The sequence below is a fragment of the Cavia porcellus genome, unplaced genomic scaffold (assembly GCF_034190915.1).
Source record: "Cavia porcellus strain 051 isolate PalLab524CR breed Dunkin Hartley unplaced genomic scaffold, mCavPor4.1 scaffold_6, whole genome shotgun sequence".
Lineage (NCBI taxonomy): Eukaryota > Metazoa > Chordata > Mammalia > Rodentia > Caviidae > Cavia > Cavia porcellus.
This window is the reverse complement of record NW_026947489.1, coordinates 15,811,449-15,832,288: the sequence shown is the minus strand read 5'-3', so window position 1 is coordinate 15,832,288 and position 20,840 is coordinate 15,811,449. Positions and strand designations below refer to the sequence as shown.

Here is a 20,840-nt window from a genome sequence, read left to right as displayed (position 1 = left end):
CAGCATGGTCCTTAATTCAAACCTAAAGTGGGGTGCAGTGTCCAGGCCTAGGCTTGATACATTTCACCCAAGACAGGATCTTTAAGGGAACCACACCCTAATGTCTCATGTAAAGCAGCACCCATGCCTACTGACCTGTTCCCATCTCAGGGAGGCTTCATTTGTGCCTTGGGTCACCTCTCCTCAGATGCTCAATTCTCTCCAGCTCCCTTCCTTTGAGTGCTGGGGTGACTACCAGCAAGTTCTCCAACCTTCTCTAAATGGGAGGACTGTAGATTCTTTCTTTTACCTGTCAGTTCACCCTGGGACCTAAGAAACCCACCATCTACAGGATTTCCTGTCTGTGTTCCCCTGGGAGGCAAGGTCTGCAAGAGATGCAAAACCCTTCACACGCTGGCTGCAAGGCCCACACAAAGGAAGTCTTCAATGCCAACTCATCCAAACCCAAGCCCCCAGTATTAGGAGCTGGGGACAGTGTGTGTGAGGTGATTTTAGGTCCTGAGGGTGAAGCCTTCATGAAAGGGACTAGTGCCCACATCATTAAGAGGGCCCCAGAGAATCCACCACCTCTTCTGCCTTATAGAGACCGAGGGAAAAGGTGCCACCCAGACCCAGGAAGTGGGCCCTCATCAGACACGGAATCACCCAGTGCCTGGTCAGCACCGGCCAGGACTGTCAGCAGGAACTCTGTGTTGCTCTTCTGTGATATTCTGCCACCACAGCCTTTGAGACATAAAGTCCCACTGGGAGAGAAAGCAATGTGACTTACATGCACGTTTTAAAAATAGCATCTCCAATAGAAATCCGCTCATCTGTATGTCCACCCAGGTGTGCTCAAACACTGCACGGACTTTGTCCTTTCTAGGCCTTAGTTCCCTATCAGGACTAACATTTCTAAAACTGCTACAGTTTAAAGGAGTAAGAGAAAGACACTAAAAAATAAAGACTGCAGTGCAATAGTCTTTGTTTTTTTTTGACCCTGGGTCTGGCTATGCAGCCCAGACTAACCTCAACTTGAGGTCTTCCTGCGTTAGCCTCCTGAGTGCTGGGATGACAGGTTTGCCATCAAGCCCAACTGTGCAATGCTTCTTAGAACTGTGGGTTTCAAATTTGAACATCAGAATCCCCTGTAGGGCTCTTGAGAGCAGTGGGCAAGGCTCTTGCCCCTGGGTATCTATCTGCTTCAGGGAATCCAGGCTGGGCCTACATTTGCAGGGAGGCTGATGCTACTGGTCCTTGAGACCTCACTTTGAGAAACACCATGCTGGAATACAGTGCCCTCGTGCAGTGAACAGGAAACATGTGGACATGTCTCAAACATGACTTGGGTTTCTCTTAGATACTGGCTTGAAGGCGTCACATGGCCTTTAAGCCCACATCAATCTGCTGTGCTTGGAAGAGGGCGCTATTTGTGGAAGAGGGCGCTATTTCAGTCTCTTCTGAAAAGCTTAGTCTGGCCTCCCATCTAGGGTGGGGCCTGGCCTCTGTCTGCCTGGTACTGGCTCTCCACAGCACTGCCCAGGCAGACACCTGTCCAGCCTGTGTAGCACTTCAGGCAGGGCCTTTTCTCTTTCTCAACCTGTGTCTGCCAGAGGTCCCCAAAGCGGTAGGTGTCAGTGACACAACAGATATGCCACCCCCAGGAAAGAGTAAATATTCAAAATGTAAATATTCAAAACACACACACACTCTCAGGCTAGCTGAGCCAAGAGGGCATCCTTCGCTACCTACCTGTGTCCAGTTTAACCTGTGCTCTTTTGGCCTCTCTCCTGGCCACCCTGTGAGCTGGCTGGAACCTACGTTCCTGTTTTTCTGGGACACATCAGCCAGTCCTCACTTGTGGAGGGGGCTGCAGTGGCACTGAGTGTGACTCTAGGCCTCACCTCCTACTTGTCAGGCTCTTTATTTTCCTTAAGTCCCACCCTGTTCTCCTCCAGAACGTTCCACCTACCGTGTATAACCCTCTTTTTGTGGTGGAAACCTCCCGTTTTACCTCTCCCTTGTATCTTTTGACCCAGGTTTCTTGATGCCACAAGTTCCAAGTTCTAGAGGCCGCTGTGTATTTCAATGCGGGCTACTGGAAGCTCAGTTTTCATTAAGGTGGGCGATTTAGACTCCATGCAACTGTCAGGGACTCTGAGGAGAAACCTTAGCCAGTTGGTTTGACAGCCCAGCAGCTATCTGCTCCATCTGCCAGGTTTTAGTTACCAGCCTTGAAGCCAAAAAGCAATCGGTTTCTTGGAAACAAAAGTGATGGAATTTGGGTTGTGAATTATATAACTCACCAGCGTTCCTTGAACTCTGCCAGGATTCTTTAACATAAAGAGAAGTTTTTAAGACAAAGAAACAAACCAGGAAGCACCACAAACACCTCTGACCCAACAGCTTGTGCCTGCCTTTCTTTTCCTCTGCTTCTAGCCTGAGAAATTAAGTGCTGCAGCTTTAAGAGCGGGAAGGTGTTGTTTTAAGGGCCCCTGAGCCCCCCTTCTCAATTTCAGTACCGGGCTGACATCACATCCCCCAAGGCAGCCAAGGGACAAAAGCCATTTATCAACCCATCTGATAAAACTTCCAGTAGGTTGGATCTTTATCTAGACCAAACCCGGGTGAACACAAACTGCAAACTCCTGCTTCTCCAAAAGGGGAATTTCTTTTTTTAAAAAATGAGAGTGATTTTAATTTTTAAAATCTGGCCAATCTGGCCAAATTCTTAAGTAGATGGGAAACTGTCTTTTAAGACAACAGAGGTCCCGGGAGGACTGGGTGCTCCTGGACCCTCTGTGAGGTTTTGATATTCAGGGGTTCCTGGAGGCCGAGGCTCTCTGGGACACTGCCACCCCTTCTTGCCTGTGGCAGGGTCTCTCCTGTGCAATCTAGGGCTCTGGAGCAGGCCAGGCACTGGGGACCTCCAGCAGGGTTGGGACTAGAGGGTAAGCAGAGCCCAAGCCCCCATAATGCTCTCAGTCTAAGGAGGGCGCCCACTGGGAACCCCAACTTGTAGCCAGGCCCAGTCAGGGTTGCCCAGATCCACCAGTTCCTTGAAACCCAGTTGGCTGAAAAGCAAATCAAAACAACCCAGTCCGAGCCTCACTCAAGTCCCTTCTTGCAGCTCTGGGCTGTGTACAGAGGCGGCAGATTTGCCTGGCTGCCTTGTGCAACCAGCTGGAATTTCTGCAGAGAGACACCTCTGGGCCCCGCCACGCAATGGAGAGGCAGCCAATCCGCCGTGCTCCGAGGACCATTTCGCCAGGGACACTGTGTTTATTTGTATTTTCAGCGCAAGAAAAATGGGTATAAAAGTTTTAACTGGCATATCCAGGCTGTGAGCAGCATATGGCAAAAGTGAAATAGTTTTATGAAACATAAAGAAAACACACTGGGGATTTAAGTTTCGTGCCTTCCCTCTCCCTCTGAAAGGGGAGAGAGAGTGAGAGAGAGAGAGAGAGAGAGAAAAAGTAAAGAAACCGGAGCGTTCGGGAAGGAACAAATGCTTCTCTGTGGAGTTGGTCTCCCTTCCCCCAACAAAAACAAGAGGTCCGGGCTCCGAGGAATTTGAAAGCAGCGATCTGCCAAAAACATTGTGAAAAACTATGGGGGATTCATTGGAAACAGATGGGCTTTTTCAGCTTTAATTCTGAAATTCTCTGCCTTTCTGACACAATAAAAACAAACAGGGGGCGACACGGAATGTAATCAAAAAGGAGTACGGGCTCATCTGAACCGGCTCGGTGGGCTTGCCCGCGTGGGGAAGCGCGTGGGGCGGGACGGGGTCCCCGGGAGGGGACCTCCCGGACGGGACGCCCCGTCTGCACCCCGGGCAGCCGTCAGGTTTACAAACCGGTGGAGGAGGAGCTGGAGCAAAGTGCGCCTCGCTCCCCTTCTCCGGACCCCCTCGAGGCGCGTCCAGGGCACCCTCCTTCTTCCTCGGGAGCAGGCTAGCGGCCCGGAGGTCCCCTCGCCCTCTCCTGCCCTCGGCAGTTCGGGCGCGACCTCCTTGGGTCTCCACGGGCACCCATCGTGCCCTCGGCGGGGCAGCCGGGGAACAAAGGCCCAGGACAGGGGAGACCGGGGTCCCGGGGGGCCGGCTGGTGAGCCCCGACTGGGTCTGCGGGAGGCCCCGGCCGGCTGTCCCCCGGCCCGGGCACAGTGCCTTACCTGCGGGGAAGCTGCAGAGGAGGAAGGCGAGGGTCGGCCAGAATCCCAGGGCTGAACGTCCTGCCCCTCTCCCCATACCCATCCATCCAGCTCGGCCTGTTACCACTAGCCTCTCCCTGGAAGAAGAGTTGAGGAGAAGAGAAGAAAATGAATCGCGCTGCTGCGGACGCTGCGCAGCCTCGCTCCACCGGCGGGAGCTGCGAGCCCGAGGCTCGGTCCACCTCGGCGGCCCGCGGGCGCCCGGCGCGGCCCCTCTCGCCCGGCCCGCGCCCCGCCCCCGCCGCCCGTCACCCCCCCCCCCGTGCCGGCCCCGCCCTCGCGCGCTCGGGTTTCAGCGCGGCCTGGGAGGAGGGCGGAGGCCGCCGGCTGCAGCTGCGGCGCTCGCCTCGGGGACCCCGGTGCCGAGAGCGCGGGGCGCGACCCTCGCGTCGCCTGCCCCGCGGGAAACTCCCGGCAGCGCCCCTGCCCGGGCGGGGGGCGCAGAGCCCCGTAAATACCCTCGGGGAGGCGGAGAAGCGGCCGGGTGAGCAGCTCCGCCCGGACGGCCGCACGTGTCCCCGGAGCGGGAGGCTGGAAAAGCCGCTTCCGAGTGGCCCTGGTCTGCGCCCCCCGGTCCCTGCCCGCCGCCCGCTCCGTCGGGGCTCGCCTGCCTCTGCATCCCTAGGCCCCTGCCATTGTCTGCCTCCGCGGTTCCCGAAGACTGTCCCGGCGCCTTCCCCAGCTGGGGACCTGCGGGAGACCTGCGGGCGAGGCGCGGCTACCACCCCCGGGCAGATGCGGTGCCGAGGCCCCGGGGGCGCGCGGGAGCAATTTACAAGGCGGACCTCGGGCGGGCTCGCGTGACCTCCCTTAACTCGGTCGCTTGTGTTCTCCGGGAGAAAGACTGTCTCCTCCCCGAGGTTCCCAGGCCTTACGCTGTTATGGTATTTAACCGACTGGCGACTCCCCCCGCCCCCCAACATCGTTGGGATGAAACGCGAGTAAGTCAAAGCGCGTGTTTTGAGCCAAACAGTGTCCCCTCGCCTCACTCCCAAGCCTGCTCACCTGGTTCTTGGGCGGAGTGGGGGTTGATCTGTTATTTTAAAACCTATTTAGATGTTTCTGTTAAGCACTATCACAGTCCTCAGTTGCCCCAGGCCACACACGCTGCAAGGCTGCGTTTGCCTTAGGACTCTGCTGCCCGCAAGGGCTGGGTGAGGCCTGCCCTGAGAAAAGGGGAGAAGGCCCTGTGTTCCGAAGACTACACAGGGGAAGCCCAGCTTCAAAACAACAACAACAACGAAAAAGCGGACTACTGTGCAACGGGGCACCAAGAACCCGTTTTTTTTTTTTTTTGTCTTGTCATAAAAATTCAAGACAACTTTTACTTTACAGCGGGGTGCCCCCGTAGTTCTTTCAAATAGTCAGGTCTCAGATCAACAGGCTCTAATTATTTTCCCAAACTGAGACTTATTTTAGGGAGGCTTTTTGCATAATGTGGTTTGCAAAGTGTCACAGGTTGGTCCACGGAGAACCCACCATCTCAAAATCCAGTTATCTAATGGCATTGCTTTCCAGCGCGCTAGCCCCAGGGCCAGACGTAACCATTTACTATGCAGAATCACGGCCCTGTTCATTCCGGTAGCAACCCTGGCACACCGAGGCAGGCTTGGAGCCAGATTGCTAGAGGCACCGTGCTAGCCTTTCCACCCCCCACCCCTTCAGCAATTAACACCATTTGCTGGAATCTGTCTTTTCCGAGCTTGTTCTAAAGGCTTTCGATAATGAGAGAGAAGAGATCCATTAGCGCTCCCAGCAGCGCAGCCCTTAATTAACCATCGTGCACCAGCAGAGTCTCCAGGTCAGAGACCAGGCTGGGAGATCCCTGCAGCCCGAGCCCTTCCCGAGCTGCCCAGTCTCGGTTCAACCAACTTCTTGAATTTGAGAGAAGCACCTCATTTTATTCACCTAAACAGATTAGGCTAATATTGTCCCCTCAAACCGGCAAATGAATACAACCCAGGAGGGGCCCTGGGCCTGGGAACTTCTCAGCAACTTTCCCATACGATTGGCTGCCATAGTGGGAAAAGACTGGGGCCAGATAATTTGAGAAAGGGATGTAAAGCCTCCTTCTCCCACCAAGAGAAATGTAACACACTGAACTGAACTTTCCCAAAGTGGGGATGTGGTCACAACACAGGGTTAAACCCTCAAGAGAAATCCAGCCCCAAGTTGGGCAGTATGGGGTTGTGCTGGTTTGGGGGACTCTGTCTCTGTTGGCCAAAGTACCCAACTTATGCAAAACTCAGTAACTTCAGAAGTAAGAATTCTTAGAATGCTGGATTTGGCGACTCAGCCCTGCATGTACTATGGAAACGCCTAATGCACTGTGTATCTAATTGGGACAAACAACTCCAGAGTCTATCAGCTTTCTTCCCCAGGTGGTGGTCTCAGCCCTGGAGCATTTCTCTTGGGTCCTGCTCCCTCTCCCAGGACCTGTGACCAGGGCTCAGTGACCCCAATTTTGCTGGTAAGAACAGGGTGTTCCCAGATCCCAGGATCTGAGCAATCAGTTCATAAGTAGATAGATATTCAACACCTACGGTGTGCTAGTCCCTGGGGTTAAGAAATAAATATAACATCTCCCACCCCTGTAGTTTGCAGGCCATGTATCTTGCAAAGGTCCAGGGTGATGCTACAGGAAAATGGCAGGACCTTTAAGAGGTGGGCCCAGTGGGTGGTCCTTAGTGCCCAGTGGGCGTGGCTTTGAAGGGGCCAAGAGAGCCTGGCCCTGTCCTGGTTCTCTTGCTAGCACTTTGCTCTACCCCATGCTCCCTACCATCGCCATTTTGCATGCCCATGCCAGCTCAAAGCCACCGGTCTACCTGGTCTTGCCCTGAACCCTCAAAAACTGTGAGGCGAGATAAACCTTTCCTCTTTGTAAGTTCACCATAACAACTATGTCATGATAGTGACAGCTAGCTGACAACAGCTCCTCTGTGTGAACCACTGGTAGAAGCAACAGAAAAAGGGTGACTGGGAAAAGAGACATGAGAAAAGAACCGTTATCAAGAGTACCACGTCTTCACACTTGGAGCCGTTAGTTCAGTGATCATTGTCAGTGGGCAGTGAGGACAGGCCGGGAGCCTAGTGTGGCTGATAAATGCAAAGCCCGTGCCAGTGTGCTGTAGGCATTCAGTGCCTCTGGCTTACAGTCAGGGCAGGACAGATTTCTTTCAGTAAAGTGTAACAGGCAGGCCTAATGGACACAGAACCTCGGCACCAGGGCCTCCATGGGGCGGGTGGCAGGGAGCCCTCCCAGTGTGGGGTGTGCCAGGGTGAGATGCAGGGGGAGAGGCAGAGCATTTGCAACAGGTCTGCAGAAGCTGGAGTAGGGAAGAGGCAGAGCTGGAGGAGAATCTGCAGTGGGGAGCCCCACCCAAAGCCTCCAGAGCAGAGGTTTCCTCTTTTGGGAGCTCACTGTGTGTGTGTGGGGAGTAAAAATAACACACACTGAGCCCCACCCCGGCAGCTGCATCTCAGTCTCTAGGGAAACAGTCCGGGGAAGCAGCTTTTTTTGAGCAGTGCTGGGGATCACAGCCAGGGCCTCCTGTGTGTGACCCAAGGGTGCTGCCACCGAGCTACAGCCCATGGATGTGAGCGTGTTTAATGAGCTTGCCCAGGTGGCACATGGGTAGAAGAACCTCTAGGTTCCTGCTTTCTAGAACCTGTGCCCTTCCATGGGCCCTGTGTTCACAGAATGTCCAGGCCCAATCAGTTTATCCTCCTGGGCTTAAAAGTGAAGGCAGAGCCGAGAGGACAGGCTCTTCAGTAAAGTCTGGAGTCACCGTAAGTCTAACATCTTCAGTAAACCCTGGCATGTCACTCACGCTGGACTCATTTTGTGACCTGCTTTAGGCAGATTAGAACCTTTCCTGAGATTGTCGATGTCGGGGAGCCCCCAGATGCAACACAGGATGAGTTTGGGGTTAGTGATCTGGGATGAAGGCAACTGGTGATGAGTGTTGGGGGCTGGGGCTGTGCGGGTAGAACTTCAATATTTATTTATCCCATAACATTTATTTATCTCATACTGGGGATCAAATCCAGATGCTTCTCACTGAACTGTAAGTCCTTAGCCCTCAAAAAAAAAAAATTTTTTTTTAAACTTTAAGGCAAGGCCCAGGGATTTAGCTCAGTGGTGTAAGCACCTGCCTGGCAAGCATGAGGTCAAGGGTTTGATCTCTAGTATGGAAAAAAACAACCCCCCCGCCCCCCCAAAAAGGGGGCTGGGGATTTAGCTCAGCGGCATAAGCGCCTGCCTTGCAAGCAGGCAGTTGTGAGTTCGATCCCTGGTACCAATAAAAAGACAAAAAAAAAAAAAAAAAAAAAAAAAAGCAAAAAATTCTGCAACAGGTTTATGCTATTGCCCAGGCTGGATCTGAACTTGGGATCTTCCTGCCTCAGCCTCCCACAGTGCTGGGGTTACAGGTATGCCCAACCATGCTCAACTAGCCATACTGTTTTTACTCAAATTGCCTTTTATCTCATGAACCTTGGGGCTGCTAGACATTTTCAGGGGTATTACCCCCAAGTCACATGTCGCCCCAGCAGGTCATCCTTGGCTTCTCTAGCTTGGGTCAAGTGATCCCTGGCTAACAGGGAAACAGTTTATGGTCCTGTACTAGTCCTAGGTATTTTGGCCAACAGGTGCAGCCACTGGCTCTTAGCCATAGTTCACTTAAAGCCACAAATTTGGTAACATGTCTCTGCCACCTTCTGTCCTCTACCTCCTCCCCCGAACAACTTTTGCTCCTACGATGTCATAAGGAACTGAGCTGCTTCAACTTTATAAGTGGGGCGGGACCAAGTCTTTTCTTTCCATTTATCCCTCAAATTCTTCCTCTGAACTTCAGGAGCTACCTTGGGGCCTGGTCGCCTTGGTGGGCTGGACTGGTCCTTGCTCATGCTCTCCATAACCTTCCAGGTCACAAGACTTTGATCACATCACCTTGCTGGCTTTTCTTTCCACGCAAAAGCTCTCAGGAGCAAAGCAGCCCTGCTATTGTGAAAGACTCTGCTCACCCTTCTGGCATTCTGAGATATTTGCTGCAGGGCAAGGGAATAAAACTGCCAGGTCTGTGGATCCTGGGAGAACACTATTTTTGGCTTGGTTTCTAATGTCACTTCTGACAGCATTTTAGCATTTGCTGATCCTTTGTTCCATGTGGCCTTTAGCAAGCAAAGACCACCCCTAAGCCCCCTCCCCCTGCTAACTATGAATAGACTACACCAAGTCCATTTTCCTATAATTGGGGCATGTTCTTGTCAATGTGTTAACAGAGCCTGGTGCCTACCGAAGCTTCATTTTGGTTTTCTGTTCCTCATGAGCCTGCCCTGTAGTTCATCACCACCATTTGTTTTCTGCTATTTTTGCAGATCTACAGCCCGGGAACCACCTGAACTTTCTCATCTTCAGATAATGTGTAAATTTATGCTGAGTCTGGGTACTGGACAGCCCCCGGGAAGGGGGAAGCTCCTGTTTATCGTTCATCATCCAGAAAAGTACCTGGTTATCCTTTTGTTGTTGCTGCCGTAAGACAATTTCTCCCCACCTTGGGGAGGCCTCACTATTGCAAATGAGCCTTGTGGTGGAACTTGGCCAGAAGGAATGCTGAAAGTCTAAACACACCATGTCCATTGTCCCCAGGCCTGCTTCTTCCTCCTCTATGAAATGGCCCCATTTCATGTTCTCTCTTTGGGAAGGCTGTTGTACTTTGTTTAGGAACAACTTTCAAGCTGGGGCTTTAGCTGGTTCTTTTTGGCATATATTCCACTGAAGTGGCTGCTAACAGTGATCCCTAGGTGGGTCCACTGGTGGCAGGAAGCACAGTGGTGGCGGTGGGGGTACAGGGTGCCGTGTGGAAGGCAGATGCTCACTGTGGCCGTGAGGACATCACCGCCATCCTCCACTGTCACCACCTTTCCCTTACAGATGGTTCGGGGATCCGTGGCCACACAACCTCCTTACCGTGTTTGTTTTGGTGACAATTGAGCAGATAGCCTTTCCCTACTTCTTTGCTTCCAGGGCATTGACGATCTTGCTGTCTGTCACTGCTCTGGCCTTAGGAGACTTTGGAGAGTCTCAGGAAATCTCCTTCGACCCTTCTCTGTGTGTGGACACTGTTTCCCCCGCTTTGGGGCAGGCATCTTCACAGGAAAAGCTTCTTCACAGGAATTAAAATAGGTACTGTACTCCAATATTTTAATTAAGAAACCACACTTCCTGGATATTTATTTTTTTTCTTTTCTGCTTGCTTGCTGGCTTGCTTTCTTCCTTCTTTCCTTTCTTTTTCTTTGTCTTTTTGAGGCAGGGTCCCACTGTGCAGTTCAGGCTGGCCTTGGGCTCACTTTGTAGCCCAGTTGGTCTCAAAACTCACAGTAATCCTCTTGCCTCAGTCTTCTGAGTGCTGAGATCACAGGTGTCTACCACCACCCCTGGCTTACTTACTGGATATTTCAATAGCTCTCTTTAGACTGGAGAAGTAGCCTACCTTCCATTTGAATTCTTTCATATGCATTTTAAACACATTAACAGATATTGCTGTTGGACATGTCTGAAAATGTGTATTAGCCATTTTTCTCACATAAGCCAAATTCTTTTTATTTATGGGTTGTTTTTCTGTATTTCTGTACTTTGAGCAAAAACTGATCTGCCACTGTGTGAGCTCTGAATTAGGTTTTGGCGATTCTGAGACAAGCAATGGAAGAGCTAGATATGAGGACCCCCTTTCCACAGTGTGGCCAGTGCCCAGGCACTGTGTTTCTGTGGTGTGCAGAACCCAAGTTTACAGTCCACCCCATTACTGCAGGTCAACACAGGACTGCATGGAGTTGGTGAGGCTGTTGGAGAGGGGCATTGTCAAGCAGGACCACTGACTGCAACGCATGGCATCGCATTTCAGAGATGTCTAGAGTCTGGCTTGGCGATGTCTACATGGCCCACAGTGCTTTTCTCCACTAGCATTAACTTCATGCTGCTTGAATAAACCTCCATTGACGTCTCACTGCTTGCGCCAGCTGGCCAGCTGTGACCTCAGGCCACTTTTAGGAAGTCTGGGACCCTCCAGGGCCGGCAGGGACACATGCCCCGAGTGGTCCCCTTGAAGCTTCCCAGAGCAGGTCCCTTCCCGGGCTCTCTGCGCTGGGCAGAAAGAAAGGGAACTGCTGAGGGAAGAAACCTCTGGGAGGACGACATTTCTGGGCCTTCAGTTTCTGTCAGTCTAGCAACAAATACATATTTTTAAAAAACAGGAACAGGAATGTAAGCCCATGTTTAAAAAAAGTCAATTTCCTGTTAAATGACTCTTCCTGGTGACAGTAGCTGTCAACAATTTCTTGTAAATCTTTTCAGATAGTTCCGTGTGCATGCAAGCACATATAAAATAGATCAGGCGATTGATTGATCAATGTATCTCCAATCTACTGGTAATTTTGCCAAACACTATTAGCTTTGGTTTCCACCTCCCCACTGGGTGTTTGCTACGTTACGTTCTTAGTGTAATAGTGCCACTAATCCCTCCATCCTACTGGAAACCAGTCAGACAAGCGCTGTGTTCTCCGGCCAGGGGGGCTGTGTACAGTCTGTGCTGGCAGGGTGAGCTGTGAACTAGTCCCTTCTAGGGACATTAAGTGTCTTCAAACAGGTGTTTCCTCACCTCTTCTTAGACTTCAGTTTCCATTTTACAGTCACGTATGTGACTTCTTCTGTCCTTTCTTATTTAGAAGTCAGAAAACTCACACTTGGTACTACAGATTGAATCTAGAACCTTTTTTCTGACCCTTATCCCCAGCCGTTTTTAAAAAAAATTTTTGAGACAGAGACTCAGTAAGTCACTGAACTGCTCAGACTGGGTGAAAACTTTAAATCAGCCTGCTTCAGCCACCCACAGTAATGGGATTACAGGTTGGGCCACCAGGCCTGGCTACTTATTTGAACTTTTATCCCACAGGGTTAAGTTATCTGCTTGATGCCACTCTGCTGGCTTGGGGACACAGTGGCTTTGGGCAGGTGTAGGTGCCTCCTGCTGCCATGCCACCTCTGATGAGCTCCCAGCTGCTTCCTATGAGTCTTTTTCCAGCCTCTGCTGACCCCAACACATGCCACACGCTGCCCTGTGCTCCGTCCCCAGCCTCAGTCCAGGCTGCCTCAGAGCTCCCCCAACTGCTAGCGCTTTCTGCAGCTGACTTTCCAGGGTACTGGAGTTTATGTCCTTTCTTCCTTCTTTGCACCTGTCCATGATGAGTTATGAGCAGCTCAGGAAACTCCTGGGTCAGCTGTGCCTCTTATTGCCACACGTCTCCCATTTCTTCCTCCTGGGAGCATGGGATTACAAATGAGTGTACAGTCAGAGTCTTAGGACAGATGTCTCTCCCCTCACTTTCCTCTTGAAACCCCTGTCTCAAATGCCTTCTGGTCTACAAGCTTGCAAATTCTTCCTACAGAGCTCACTGAGGAAGTAAGCACATTTCTAAACTGCTCAGCTGTCCACGTAGCAATGGAAACTTTCAAGGCCCTGCAGTGGCTGTGAGGAGAGACAGAGGCCTGGGTCTTGGGATGGCTTTGCCTCCACTTGTGAGTGCCAACCATATCCTGTCCTAGTGTCCGGTTCCTCAGCTTCTCTGCCTGCAGGATCAGGGCCTGGCTACCCCTGGCCAGCTCCATGGTCCTATTCTGGGATTCAGTGAACTCGTGATGGTTCTGTAACCAATTGGTTTGCCCATGCCTGACTCTGAGGAGCCATTCTGGGGCCTTGTCTGTAATCCTCACACATTTCTCAAGTGAAGATGTTTCTGCACGAGCAGGAAATGTTGAAGAGTGACATTTTTATGATTCGGTATCAGCATGAAATAGTTGAGTAATGATCTCCCACAACATGACAGGATAAGGGCTGATCAGAAGCTACAGTGTTTAAATAAGAATTTTACTACACTAAGGACATACCGCCATTAATCCTCCTCCAAACACTCCCTGCTTCCAACCCCTTCACCCATCCTTCTTAGTATTCTCTGGAGCGGTTTTGGACATTCCTTTTTGTGAGTGTCTTTATGAGGTGTGATAAAAAAATATGGTGGGTGCTGCTGGCCGGTGCCATCCAATGGAAAGGCAGCTTTGTAAAACCATCGTGTGTGCCCTTGTCTACCTTACTCACCAGATCTGTCATTGGGCGGTTTAAGGCTCCTCCCTGAAATAGAAAAGACCATGAAAGGCAGGTGCTTTTGCACTGATTCAGGACATTGAGGCAGCCCTGAGAGTAACAACTAAAGACACTCCAGAAAGAGGACTCCTGGAGCTGCTTCAGAATGTCACAAGAACGACGGGAGAAGTGTGTTTGACGTGAGAGGGAGGATTCTGAGGGGATTCATGGCAACATGCCTCTTATTCTAGTAAATTCTAGAAGCATTTCTGAACATGCACTGTAATGTTCAATCATACTGTGTACACCTGAAACCACACCTTATGTAACCTCTTTTCATTTCTTATGCAACCTTTGGGCGGCACCTGTACACACAGCAGACGAGGTTGTTTACCTCCCCCCATTCCAGTAAGTTCCTGGGAAAAGAACGGGCTTGGAACCATTTATCCACCAAACGGCAACTGTGTGAACCAACAGCGAGTCTCTGCTTCTCTCAAGCGGCAGAAGGCTGGAGTGTTTGGATTAATGAAGGATTCGGTGCCAAGCACAAATACCATAGGCGTTTAGCAATAGGAACAGATAACAAAGTTATTCATCAAATTCAGAACTGTTTAGAATGGAACGGAGAAGGGCCCAAGCCGACGGGAGGCAGGGAAAAGGGCCAACCTAGAGCGAAGCACTTGTGTCCCTTTGGTGAACATCTTCTCCGTCACCATCAGCATCTTTCTTACATCTGTGCCCGGTAGAGAAATTTCACTTTTACATCTGAGAGGTGATACAGCATGGTGGCAGAGACCAGGCAGTTGGAATAGACTCTCTAAGACATCAGTTACTTCATCTCTAAAATGGGACACACCGAGAGTCCCTTAGACCTCAGGGTCACACAGCAATAACCTTGCTAGATGGCCAGCCTGCAGAGCAAGCACTGGGGAGCAGCTGGCCGTATTAGTTTTGCATCACGGGTGAGAGCTGTTGTTTGGGTTACGACAGCGTGATGTATGCATGGATTCTGTAACAGTCTTTGCATGCGTGGGAACTGGGTGGGGGGATCTGAATGATCCTCCAAGGTCTCCTCAATAATTTTGTTTTCTGGGAGGGTCCTAAGTGTATTCTCAGTCATTTTCAAAGCCTGGCAAACACTCACTGTAAGAACAGCAGTCTTAAATATGCCACGGACATAGTCAGTCCTTTAAAGTTGGAGACTGTGACTCAGGATGGTGAAGTTATTAGGCCAAAGTCCCCGAGAATACAAATGGCAGGACAAAGGCCAAATCCAAGCCTTGGAGGCCAACTTCAGTGTTTTTCTCAACAAACCCCAGCTGCTTCACATCTTTACCCATGGTTTATCTTCTTCTGTCAGACCAGTAATATACCCCGTATATATAATGATGGATCATACATTAGAAATGGGAAGATGTTTACAGAAATACTCTTTTCCAGACACTGACACAAGTACAGGATTATTGAAGAAAAGGGAAATTTCACTGAGCAATCAATCTCTCCCATCCTCCCTACAACTCTTCCCAAGTTGAAATAGAATGTAGAATTCTTTCTGTCTTTTGGAGGCAAGTGGAATTTTTTATTTTCGGTCAAGTGTTCAGAGTATTTTCCTTGGCTAAGTATTAAGCAACGGGGGAACCCTAAATTTAAGTAAACCTCCCCCACAGTATCACACGTCTTTTTAGTCCACAAGTCATTCAGAAGATGTCTCAATGCAGAAGATTTGTGCGCGTCTGTGTGCGTGTGTGCAGTTACGGAGGCTTGAACACAACTCTCACGATTGCCACTGAAGTTATGTTCAGCTCTTTTTTTTTAAATTTTGAGGGGCTGGAGGTTTAGCTCAGCGGCATAAGCGCCTTCCTTGTAAGCAGGCGCTTGTAAGTGAGTTCGATCCCCGGTACTGATAAAAAGGAAAAAGAAAAAAAAAAAAAAAAATTGAGACAGAGTCTCACCAAATGGTCCAAACTGGAACTTGGGCCCTTCCTGTCTCAGCCTCCTGAATAAGTGGGATTACAGGCATGTGCCACTATGTCCAGGGTCAAATTTTAACCTAGAGGCTTAGGTTTTCCTTGTTCTTCTGGACTCTCAACTCAGGCTCCTGGATCAGTATGTTCCCTACCCAGCTCCGAGTCAGGAGACCCTGCCAAGAGCATCTATGTGGTCATGAAGAAATCAGGCCTTGGAGTTTAAGTTTTATTAAAATGCTCCCAGAAAGAAAAATGAAAGCCATGTAAAACTTGCCCCGCATGGAGGAGGTGGTGCACAGCCTGTTCTGTGGCACAGTCTTGAGATCCACAGCCAGGGAAGCCTTTTGAGGTCAGTATTTTGGAACCTGAATATCAAATTCTTTAGCTCCACCAACTGATGAATGACCAAGTAAGTTAAAATCTTACTAATTGCGTGTGCTTTGCAAAATGAGCTGCCTGAACGCAGTGCGGTGGGGTTATCAGCAGGGGTGCACCTGTACAGTGACTCCCACGGCAGCTCCCGGGGAGGTGCTCTCTAGGCAGAGTCTCTCTGCTTTGCCTCCCTTGGGTAAGTGGATGCCCATCTGAGAAAATGCAGTTGCATTTAAAAATCTGTATTATTTATACTCTGCCACCTCTTGGAAAAGACATTAAAGTCACCGCCAGGGCACAGACATCACTCTAACAGGTAAAATGGTATCACTGCAAGGGAAATACACTAGCAAGGTCAGCATGATCTGACTTTAAGAGAATCGAGCTGAGTGGAAGCAACTGATCTGGAGAAAATCTGTCGGGATTGTGTACAAAATCAGCTGGGAAGTGTATAAAAGTGTCGCAGGAGAGTAAATTCCAAGTAGCCTACACTGTGGCTCACCATGTCTAACACCATGCAGGATGTTTAGAAGCCCATCCTAAGTGTGGCTGTGTTTGTACGTTTCCACCTAATACTGTTTAAAGATATCATCAAGGAGGAAATTCTTCAGAATGCCCACAGAGGTGGAAAAACTGTCTGCCTCCACCCTGCGGAAGCCAAGCATGCTAAGAATAAAGCCATGGTACTGCAGTTCTCACCGAGGACTTCCATAGAACAGCTTTATTTACAAGGACAGATGAAGAATAGTGTCATCAGGTGACAGGACAAATTATTGCTGTCAGCCACAGCCAGCCGCTGCAAAGATGCTGAGCTCTGAGCGTCCAGGGAGATCTAGTAAGGAGCAGCCACCATAGGATTGTAACTACTGAAAAGCCCCAAAGAGACAGAAAGTCAACACATTTCAGGGTATTTTTCCTCATATCTGCAGATCTCTGCTTTGGCCAACAGAGGACCCAATCCATGGGAACTGGTTGTGTTTTACCAGATAATCAATACGATTCTTTGTTTTCAAGACTTTTGCCTGCTTTTCAGACTCTGGCAAATGTAGTACCTTGATTGCTGGAAGCTTTACATTTGTTAGTCTTGCTTTAAAATGGACAGAAGGAAATCCAGCCAGAAGTTCTGTAATCACGCTCCCATCACTCGTGCTGTCTGCACTTTCCTGCTTTACTGTAGTAATCTGGACATCATAGTTTGATAAAATGAGTAGGCTTGTAGTGCATTTTAGGTTCATGAATTAACAATGACTTAGCCATGTTTTAAATGTGCCTGTGCAAGATATTTGCATTTATTTTGTCAATTTCTGCCCAAACTTCAAAATTGTTTTTTCCTGCCCTTAGAACTATAAAGTTCTACACACTGAGCCCTGAGGTCTAACAGGATAGAGCACTGTCTCCTCCTAGGACACACCTAGCTAAGACACTAGGTATCCTTTCTAAAGGCATTCATCTGTCACCAAGGGAACTAAACACCCAGGCAAGGCCGTCCTTAATGTCTTCCATTGCCTCTAAGTATTTTAGCTGTTGCTATAAGAAGAGAGGCTGATATTGAGTGTTTAGACTCAAGCAAGAAAAAAAAAAAAAAAAAAAAAAAAAAAAGGCTAGGGATGTAGCTCAGGGCTAAGTGTTCATTAGCATGCTCAAGGCTCCAGGTTAGATCCCCAGTTTGGGAAGGGTGGAGGAACCTGTCACTGGGAAAGGGATGTGGATATCACACAGACCAGGAAGCCTGGAGGCCTCTCTTCTTCAAGTTAAACTTATGCTGTTATTTGATTGAATGACTGAATATTGCTTGAAAGGCAAAGGAATCCCCTTCAGGAGCCCCACCTCAGAGTTTTTCTGAACAACGGGGTAGTGCTCATTTCGCTTCACAGAATCAACAGATTCTGACTAACCTGCACTGGCTGTCCTGTTTTTGCTCAGTTTCACTTGAGAACACTTCATCTCTCTGGCTGGCAGACTCCTCGAGGGACAGGGAACCACATCTCCTTCCCTGTGTACGCCACTACACTTTAACGCATGACCAAACCTCGCAGCCGCACTTGCTGAAAGCAGAGTGCTTCAGGTTAATTCATCCAGCAAGGCTGAAGAGGAAGAAAGCACTTCAGACTCACAGAACCCTGGCTGTGCCTGTCCACCTCTCTGCCATCAGTGTATTCTTTCCAGACCTGGAAATGCCTGCGTCTATGCCTGGCCATTTCCTGCGGTCAGTGAGCAAAGCTATGCGGGTGCTGTGGACACTATTTGTCCGGGAGAAGAGATGCTTAGGGTGTGTTCCTTACAAGGCTGGTGGAGCCCATGGAACAGGAGTCTTCCTCGGGTCCTTCCTCGGGTGCCCCAGAAGTGGTGGCAGCATTCAGGGAGAGGTTTGTAAGGAGAGAAGACAGAGATGCCTGCTTCTCCTCCATGCCCAGACTGGAGACAGCTGAGCCTGCGGTGGGGTGGGAGCCAACCATGTGTATTTGGGTAAGGCGCGCGGCACCTGTCTGTCACCTGGTAGGCAAATGATACCAGCGGGGATCCTGAACAAAGGAGAAAAGGCTTCCCCCTCATTACCACCACCGTGGCCCTGTCACATGCAGAAAACAACAGTGCCTCCCGCCCTTCGGAAGGGGGAGAACCCAGCTCACTGCTAACACCCGCTGGCTTGGAAGGTGGCGGCACAGGGCAGTAATGTGTGCATGCCCCACCCAGTGCCTTTGTGCATCCTTGTTCTTAATGTGAAATGGAGTCCAGCAAAGGGGGGTGCTTGTCACCTGCTGCGGGGAGGGGGTGGTAGTGCAGCAGCAAGACCTCGTTTATATGGGCAAATGCCCTCTGGGACACACGTACTGTTGCTGCCCGGATAACACCAGGCCTTTCCCGATTCTCCTTCACCGGACACCAATCACTGTCCTAGGACAGATCCCAGAAAAACCACCTGTCTGGGATGCACAGCAGAAAAGCAAGGGCCTGCACAGGGTTTCTAGGTCTCTGCAACAGATGTCAACGGAAAGGGCATCTTACATCGAGTAACATTTTACCTAATATTTCTGCTGAAAGATCCTAAAACCAGGTGGAGAAAATGATAGCGATCTTCGAGGTGACAGCCTGCCACTCATAAACTCAAGCTTCCGTCTCTTGTGCAAAGCGTGCTGAGCTCAAGGTGGCGGAGGACGAGATGGACACCCAGAACTAGTTTTTCCCGCCTCTTCACCTAGCGCCGGAATCTTTGCGAACACCCCAACTTTGCTGCCTGAAAGGAAAGCACAGCTCGCGACTTCCGCTAGATGGCGCTATTTCCCCCTGATCCGTCCTGGAGACACCCAATTTGTAAAATAAATACAATCCAACGCCTTCCGAAACCGCATAATAGCAGGCTCCCATTAAAATTCCAATTTGGGGAAATTGATTCCACCTCCGAGAAAATCTAATGCAATTACAATTAATAAGATGCAATCAAGAGTTCCATCCTAAAGCGCTTCCCATGTGCTCTCCCCCTGCATACACCTGTCCCCTTACCTCAGTTTATACCCTGGGATGAGTCAGGGCGCAAGCTAGACACTGAGTCCTTGCAGTGTCCTACACGCTGTGCCCGACTGAGAGCCTCTGGGGAGCCCCACCCCTTCCTCCGCGCTCCCCGAAGTCCTGCGCGTCCCTGCGCAAGGCGCTGGAACCCGACCCGCGCGGGGACCACGCGCCGCGCCCGCCGACGCCCCTGGGAAAGCGCTTGTCTCGTGGCCCCACCACCCCGCGCCAAGGGGAGGCGGATGTCCGGACGCCGCGGGCCCGGAGGGGTTCACGGCGAGGCGGCCGTGAGGGCGGTCCTGGCCGCGGTTCCGTGGGTGAGAAGGGGTGGCCGGCTGCGGAGAGGGGGCTCCGGGAAGAGGAGGCGCGCAGGGTCTGCCCGACCGCGCGCAGCGCCCGGGGCCGACGCAGCGCAGTTTAGGGAAAAAATAGAAGGCAAACACTAAACCACAAAACTTTCCTGGTGCCAAACGCTAAGGAGATCCAGGCGCGGCAAAGCTCCAGATCTGGGCACGATGAGACGCGAGGCTGGGGCGGACCACATCAGTGAGGTGGCCCGGCAAGTGTCTGCGGAGCCTTGGGGGTGTCGCAGCCGGCCGCTGCCAGCGCTTACCTTGGCGGCTGCATGAGCCCCTGCGGCCCGCGGGGGGTGGCGCTGGCCGGGCTGCGGGCGAAGAGGGGGTGCCGGGGCTGCCCGCGGCCGCCTGGGGTTCCGCGGGAGGGGCTCGGCTGGCGCGGGTTCCCGCCGCCCCGGCCGGCTCAGCAGCGGTCCGGGGCGCGCCGCCTGCTCCCGGGCTGCATGGCTGCGAGCGCCTGCAGAAGCCGCCGGAGCGGACCGCAGTGCTCCCGGACCAGTGGCTCCAGACGACTGCAGAGCGGGGCGGCCCGGGCCAGCCCCGTCCTCACCCGGCCCCCGCCCGCTGCCGCCGAGCTCGGCTGGCGAGGATCGCCTGCTCTCCGAGGGGCGGGGGCGGGCCGTGCGCCCTGGGAGCTGGCTGGGGGCGCGCGCGGGCGGGAGCGGGGGTGGGAGCGGCCCCGGATGCTCCGCCCCGCCCCACCCCGCCCCACCCCGCCCTCGCGGAGCGCACGCGGTGGGGAGGGCCCGTGTGCGAGCGCGGGGGCGCTGGCTCGAAACTCGGGAAGGGGAAGCGAGCGGCAAGTGCGGCGACCACACGGGCGCCTGCAAAGGTCCAGCTCCCCTGCAGGGCGCGGCGGAGGGGTGCGCGTTCTCACCCTCGGGTCCGGCGGGGTCAAGGAAAGTTGCTTGGGTTTCTAGAGAGGCCGTTTCCATCCAAGAGGGGCTCCCCGCGGTAAAGCAGCTTTGTTCCACCGAGGTTGTACTTTTAAGGATTTTTTTTTGGGGGGGGGGAGAACCCCGAGTTGTAATACATGCGTAACGCACGAATAGGTTCACGAGTCCGATTGTACACAACTTCGGCGCGTCTAGGGTAGAAAGAAACGGTGCCTTCCGCCCGCCCCTTGCAGCGGGTCCCCAGAGGCGGCCTCGGTGCCTGCGCTCTGCCGCCGCGCTCCTTCCCCTCTCCCGAGCGTGCTTGGCGCCCTCTCCCGCACGCGCGCGGGCGGCAAGCGGCGTCTCACACGCTTTTCAAATGACTGTTTCGGCGTACAGCGTGGCGACCTCGGTCTCGATAAATTCCCGGGG

The 20,840-nt window shown here is 51.8% G+C and overlaps 1 protein-coding gene across 2 annotated transcripts in view; it reads right to left on the bottom strand.

The window, feature by feature from the left end:
• Rgma (repulsive guidance molecule BMP co-receptor a) overlaps positions 1-20,612 on the bottom strand; it is a 38,476-nt gene extending 17,864 nt beyond the window's left edge. Inside the window, exons 1-2 of one of the 2 annotated variants that reach the window (XM_063249975.1) lie at positions 20,411-20,612; positions 4,156-4,271 (exon numbers count right to left, since the gene is read on the bottom strand). In XM_063249975.1, coding sequence (XP_063106045.1) covers positions 4,156-4,237 — 82 coding nt within the window. In that variant the 5' untranslated portion in view covers positions 4,238-4,271; positions 20,411-20,612. Of the gene's footprint in view, positions 1-4,155; positions 4,272-19,790; positions 19,925-20,410 lie in introns of those variants that run through there. The other variant, XM_063249974.1, reaches the window with a different exon arrangement.
• Between the last annotated feature and the right edge of the window lie 228 nt (positions 20,613-20,840).